General features: G+C 31.6%; 1 protein-coding gene across 1 annotated transcript; it reads right to left on the bottom strand.

The window, feature by feature from the left end:
* Positions 1 to 1,858: 1,858 nt before the first annotated feature.
* Positions 1,859 to 5,937, bottom strand: LOC114388531 (bZIP transcription factor TRAB1-like). The gene is made up of 5 exons (XM_028349068.1): positions 5,724 to 5,937; positions 3,353 to 4,614; positions 2,442 to 2,513; positions 2,312 to 2,341; positions 1,859 to 2,214 (listed from the first exon to the last, which is right to left on the bottom strand). Exons 2-5 carry the CDS (start codon positions 4,493 to 4,495, stop codon positions 2,140 to 2,142), a joined length of 1,320 nt encoding a protein of 439 aa, XP_028204869.1. The 5' UTR covers positions 4,496 to 4,614; positions 5,724 to 5,937; the 3' UTR covers positions 1,859 to 2,139.
* Positions 5,938 to 6,862: the final 925 nt, after the last annotated feature.

Here is a 6,862-nt window from a genome sequence, read left to right on the forward strand (position 1 = left end):
TTTATTTATTGTTTCGCCTTACTCCATAAAATGTTAGGATCAAATTTATTCTATTCATATAATTAAAAAAATGAATATTTATTATTACTCATATTAATAATATTTTTAACAATTAACATTAATTTTCTTATCTTAACTTACTTTACAAGAGGAAAATTCAAATAGTAAATATATAAATAGAGTTTAACAACTAGTTTAAAATATTTTATATTATTAACTAATTAAAAATTATTAAATGATTATTATAAAAAATTATAAATTTATTATACTGCGATGAGAGTGTAAAATTAGTAAATTACTTTACAATGCCGATACAAAAGATATTTTCTCACAAATATTAGGAAAACACTGTTACTTTCAGCGGAAAGAGTTATAAATTTATTTTTATTTTTATTGTAAGGGTATGAAAGAGTTATCCTTGACACATCAGAGACTATGTTACTTTTACTTATGACTTATTAAGATTAAGGATAAGATAAGATAAAGATTTTGCTTCGATTTGACGTCTAAACCCAAATTTCAAAACACGTACACGAGAAAAGTAGACGCTTTTTACCAGAGGAAGATATTTTTCCTTTTTGTCCTTTTGACTATTGCACGACATTGAAATATTAGTACGGGCTATTTTAACTTTTTTTATTTTAGCTTGGGAATTGATTTTTTTTTTCTCCATTCCCTTCATTTCATAAGATTTGGGAAATTAAACAAAATAGAAATGATGCATATTTTTATTGATAGTAACATTTATTTCTCAAAAGCTTAATAATATAGAACGGAGAAAAAGGAAATAGAGAGGAACTTTTCGCATTTTAGCTTAGATTTTGAGTTTGATTTTTGTTTAACTCTGCAATTTCTCATAATTATTCATATTTGAGCTTATTAAATTTGAAAAAGAAATGAATTTCAAGTAGAGATGTAAATAAATTGAGCCAAGTGGAACTTAGTTTAGTTGGATTTTACTTTATAAGAATCAATTTAGCTAGAAGTTTGACTTGAATTCTATATGAATCTTATATTTTTAGTTTGAATTCAATTCTGTCCAAGCTCACAAATGTTTCAGTTTCAGTCTTTAGCTTAAATACATATTCAAAAGTATTTTGACTTACTTTTATACTTAACTGAAATTAAAATTATGATTGTTAGATATTTTTATTTATTTGTATATTCATGCCAAAATTTGTTTAAGATGAAATTAATATATAGAGAGAGATTCACAATGAAAAATAGGGTATATCTTGTCTTACTTTTAAATAATCTGAATCGAGATTTGGTGCCAAAAACTCGAGGAAAGGTGTGTTTAGTTTTCTGTTCCAATACTTCAAATGAATGTTCATCTCAATGACCCTAGGCACATGGGTTGGATTGAACGTGCATTGGAACACATGCTAACAGAAACCATACACACACAAAATCTGAACTCAACCTATATAAAAATAATTGATTTAGATTCGACTTTCATCCATAACCAATCAGAACCGATCCATGAATACTCCTACTTTCTTCCCAATTGAAATTATAATTGAGATGATATGAAAATCCAGATTATAATAACAAGACTGTGAACAAAATATTATTATTGATATACAAAAGTTTAGGCATAGATGAATCTCTATTTTAAATTTAGGATAAACCATCAACCTCTATGAAAAACTTAAAATAAAGAATACACATCGTCTACTAACAAGAAACTCCTACAATCGAACCTGTTTGTTGTGAGAAAAGGGTCAAACTTTTAAATCAAAGTCCTGTTAGCTATGTTTTGACATGTGGAAAACACATGGAAATTTCACTCCTTTCATAAATACAAGAAAGAAATGGTATAACTAAAACTTAAATTGGACTAAAAAAAAAAGTTAGAGACAGTTCAATAAGCTTGTGTTACCTTATCATCCTGCAACACAAAAGAAAATAACATTCAAGCATATATAATAATTTATTATCCAAAGATACAACTTTAATGTACAACTCAACACTCCTAGTTCCTATACATAATAAAACTAACAATAGCTACCACCCTATCTAATTTTGGACTGCAATTACCTCACGGCTCACATACATATATACTCCAGTCCTTATGACATAACAACGGCTTCCTTCGTATAGATGTCACTTTGAAACAATGACTCACATTCACATAATCTACCATGGTCCAGTAAGTGTCCTTCTCAAGCATTGTATTTTACTTATCCTTGGTCTGCATGCAGGGTCCAAATCCTACCAAAATAAAGAATAAGAAAGTGTATTAGGCTTTCAACTACTGTGTAAATAAAGTGTATTCATAGCTTATAGAGAACACAAGATATTATTATACCTTATTTTTCTTCATTTCCATGATTTCTTCCTGCATCAAACCAAATTTAGACAGAGAAAGTCAACACCTCAGTTAACAAATTACTGATAGTGATGAGGACATGGTGCACAATGACAAGTTGACAACATACCTGTTTTCTTTGTAATTCTCTGTTTAATTCCTTAAGTTTTGCAACTTCAGCTTCTAGTTCGAAAGTGTAGGCCTGCCATTCAAGAGAGACAAAATTTAATAGTTACAAGTGCAATAAATCATTTGATAAGAAAGGCAACAAAAAGGTCATCATATAACATGGGAAAAAAACTATCTAATGTATTTTACTTCTCTCTTTTTATGAATTCTTCAGTTAATGGATACTACTTTTTGATATTATAATCTGGTTATGCCCAATTAGTAATGAAGAGTGATAATAAATGATCTTTATCAATTGTTCTGTTGACTTTTTATATGAATCCCACTAAAAACAGAGTGGACCAAAGCTTTTTAGCAGAATCTACAAGGTAAATTAGAAGTGTTAACTGCTAACACTGCTCTTGACAAGAAAGCATGATGACTAGTTAGAAACAACAAACATTTTGTTTGTTTTTTCTGTAAAAATGTTAAGAATAAAATCACATTTTGTAAAAGTCAGAAACAAAACAGACAAGTTATTTTTATTTCTTCTTCATAATAAAGAACGTTAATAAGATACTACTTTTTATATATCTTTTAATTGTTATTATTAGGTGAATTTCATAAGTTACACTAAACAACAAAATAGGCTTTTTTTTCTTCAAAATGAAACATACATAAATTTCATCAAATAATAAAACTATGACATAAAGTACATGTTCTTAACTCTACGCAAAAACCCATTAAGGAAAATGTTTGTTTGAACTTTGAACACAAGTTGTCTCTCTAATTTTGGAATGTATTTTTAAGATACGAAAATAAGTAAAAGACAAAGAAAGTTGTTTACAATGTCACATGTGTTAATACTTTTTATGTTAATAAAACAGTGGAACTAACTGGTGCATTAAAATGACTAATTGTAAGATGGCTAACCTGCTTACGAGCCCTTGATCTCGCTGCTGATTCTCTATTTTTAATCATTCTCCTTTGTCTCCTCTCAACCACTTTCTCTATGGCACTGAATTTCCTTCCCCTGTTGATTACATAATGTGGTGATATTGGAGAGTTATCAACATTATTATTACTCCTTGTAATTACATCTGGTGATATTTTACTTGAGGGAGAAGCTGTGACATTAGCTGTGGCTAAACCAACCATTCCAACATTCATTGAATGCTCAGCAGCAACTCCAATCAACCCTCCCCTTCTGCCAGGGCTAGCATGTTGATGAGCATTGTTCAACAAATGCGTAGGAGCACCAGCAAAAGTTACATTTGCTGGCTTTGGAAAAAGTGGTGGTGGATGTTGTTGGTGTTGGTGTTGGTGTTGTGCTTGTCTTTGAGAGTGGTTTGAGTTTAATGATAAAGGAGGAGGTTGTTGTTTTGAAACTAAGTTAGTGTTCTCACCCAAATTCCCATTCCCATTACTTCTATTTGGTTGTTGAAACCCAAGAAGTAGGCTAGTGTTGTTATTGTTTGGTCTAGGAAAGTCACCAAACCATCCATTGTCGTTTGGTTTTCCATTTTGTTGTTGTTGAGGAACATCTTCTCTCACAACACCAGCTCTCACCAAAAACTCCTCCAATGTCATTTCTCCCAATGTTGCTTGCATTTGAGGATTTGATGAGCCACCATTGCCACCACTTCCACCATCGTTGGCCTCACCACCACTTTCTTTGATCAAGTCCCTCCAAACCTCCTCAACTGTTTTCTGACTAAGAGTCCTTGGCAATGTCAAAGAGCCTTGTCTTTGCAAACCACTACAATTAATAGGGTTGTTGTTGCTGTTGTTGTTATGGCCTTCTACTCCTCCTGCGGCGGCAACGGCTGAAAACACCATGGCTTGAGTCTCTTCAGCTGTCCATATGTTCTTCAAGAGTTCATCCATGTTCATGGACCCGAAATCCTTCCCAATCCCACCCATGGTGCTCTGAAACTCATCAAATGTCAATGAGTATATTGTTGAGGGCTGTCTCAGCAGAGTAGTGCTAGTAACATTATTATTTGCTGGTGTCTTCCCATGCATGGCATCCCAAGTGGGGTGGTTATCTCCAACACCAAAGTTCCTGAAGTTCATCTTTTGACCCCACTTTCCAACGATACTTTTAGAAGCTTACTTAAGCAAACTTTGTCTTACGTAGCACTCATGCCTAAGTAGATCATGTGGTACTTTCAATGGTTTCCTTGGATTCAGATCTAACCATATAAAAATATTGGGACAACAAAAGCAATTCATTAATCAAGGTACTAAAGCAGATAATTAGTATTAATTATTAATTAGTTAAAAACTACAAATCTATTATCAAGGATATAAGTGATTAATATATTGAAATTAAGGTTAAATCTTTCAAGTATCACCTTAATTAAAAATAATTCTTAATCAAATTTTACTTATCTCTTTATCGAATTTCAGATTAGTTAAAATTATTTTCCCTGATGAACTAGGGGTTAAAGACAAAAAAAAAACTTGCAATTCTAACCCCACAAGAAGAAATAAAACATTCAGTTAGAAGGTTGTTAACTTCTGAGTGATCAAATTTCATGTTAAACTGCAAAAATCCAAACTGCGAGAACGGTGAAACCTACAATAACTAACTTTGTAGAGACAAGTCAGATCTAAACCTCAACCCAGATGTCTGTTATTCTGGTCTTTTGTACTAGGTGAAAAAATTGTACTAGTTAGTTAAATTAAATTAAATTAAAATTAACCTAAAATCTGATGATGTAGATGGAACATAAAATTACACAAGCTTCTAACTGAAAAAAGTTAACCAATTTCTCCGAGATACCAACACCCTTTTACGAGTTTAACAGAACCCAACTTTCTTTTTTCGGCGAAAAAAATCACAAAAATCTCCGAGACGCGTCACCATCCCCACCCTGGCTTTCTTTTTATCTTATCTTAATAAAAATAATTGTCACTATTACACTAATTTCACATCCAATTATAGAAACTCCCTTGTTCCACACACAACTCACTCACCCGAAACAAACTATAATAGCTACTGCGCGTAATTCAATCCTCCAGTGTTCAGATTCTCCACGCCATAGAGCCTTGCGGCGATCGGAAAAACCGAAACCCAAAACCCCAAACACAAATTAAAACCGAAAAGGTCACAAATAAATTAAAATTAGTTGGCAGAAGAGAGACCCTTATATAAAAAAAAAAAAAAATAGAGTGAGCCAACCAAATTCGACAGAAAAGGAATGGAAATTAATAAAAACATCCTGGGGGCACAGATATGGATAAGAAGAGGAAAAACAATGGCGGTGAGAATGAAAGGGGAAATTAACATTAAAATTACCTTGGGTTAGTAGTGTTTTTGTTTGGGCCTATTTCTCTAAAAAAAAAATTGCGTTCTTTCACTGAGCAACAACGTTGGAGTGTCGTGTCGCAGCGATCTTGAGATTGGGGAGTGTGGTGGAGTCGACAAGTGTCTTGTGTTGTGCCGCTTCGACACGGGTCGGGATTTAAGGAGAGCCCTCGGAGATCGGGGCAATCGTATTATTGGAGTTTTGTGTGAAAAATATTTTCTTTTTTTTTTAGAAAAACGAAAATGGAACCACAGTAATCACGGAACGTGGACCAATAGTGAGTGAGTTGAATCCTTGATGTGACGTTTGCCCAATTGGACTACGAAATGTGGGAGGATCCACAGCACTTGATGCTGCTTTCCGACAACATTTTACATTTGTGATCATCATGCTTTTGGATTTTTTTTTACCCGTAAATATTAATTTATTAATTTTATTAAAACATGCTGAAAAGATTTTCACCCACAACCTTTCTCTCTTAAGTTCATTATGTAGTGAGAAAAGAAATAAAAAAAAGTGAATTAAAATAATTTTTTTAATTAAAAAAATGTAAAGGTGTAAATCACAAATCTATTATTATTTAGTGTATATTTTTCTTTATTTTTATTCTATTTCTACACAAATGAACATCATCTTAAATAATGTTTGATTTAATTACACTTTCATACATTTGAAATGAAAGTTTCAAAAATTGATGAGACATATATTTTTATATTCTACTTTAATTTAAATATTTTATCTTTTTTATCTCAATTAGTTTTCATACTTTTATTTTATTCCTTTAAACCAAACAAATCTTTAGGTAGTGTTTGGTTATTTTTATCTTTAGTGTATTTGAGATTAAAATTTTAAAAATTGGCATGAATTTGGTACCTCTACACCAACTTTGATTCAAATTTTTCATACCCTTAAACTTTCCCTTTCCAACCAATAGAACAATCTTATATATCCTTCTCATCCCATGACATATCTCATTTTGTCTCATTTTCTTTTATTTTTAAATTAAACTTATAATTTAGTCTTGCTGCAAATTTTCAATTTGGTTCCTCTACGTAAAAAATTATTTAAGCAAATTTCTCTCCAATGTAGACTTTCTCTAGGATTCGAAAGATGTAGGCAGAGAGAGTAT

Source organism: Glycine soja, chromosome 2, assembly GCF_004193775.1.
Source record: "Glycine soja cultivar W05 chromosome 2, ASM419377v2, whole genome shotgun sequence".
In the NCBI taxonomy this organism is placed as follows: domain Eukaryota; kingdom Viridiplantae; phylum Streptophyta; class Magnoliopsida; order Fabales; family Fabaceae; genus Glycine; species Glycine soja.

Bases quoted from the DNA above. Each gene is read 5' to 3' on its own strand.
- LOC114388531 (XM_028349068.1), bottom strand. From the start codon at position 4,495: ATGAACTTCAGGAACTTTGGTGTTGGAGATAACCACCCCACTTGGGAT. The intron at 2,514-3,352 runs GTTAGCCATCTT...CTTGAATGGCAG, and splicing joins GATCAAGGGCTCGTAAGCAG to GCCTACACTTTCGAACTAGA. The intron at 2,342-2,441 runs GTATGTTGTCAA...GGTTTGATGCAG, and splicing joins GAGAATTACAAAGAAAACAG to GAAGAAATCATGGAAATGAA.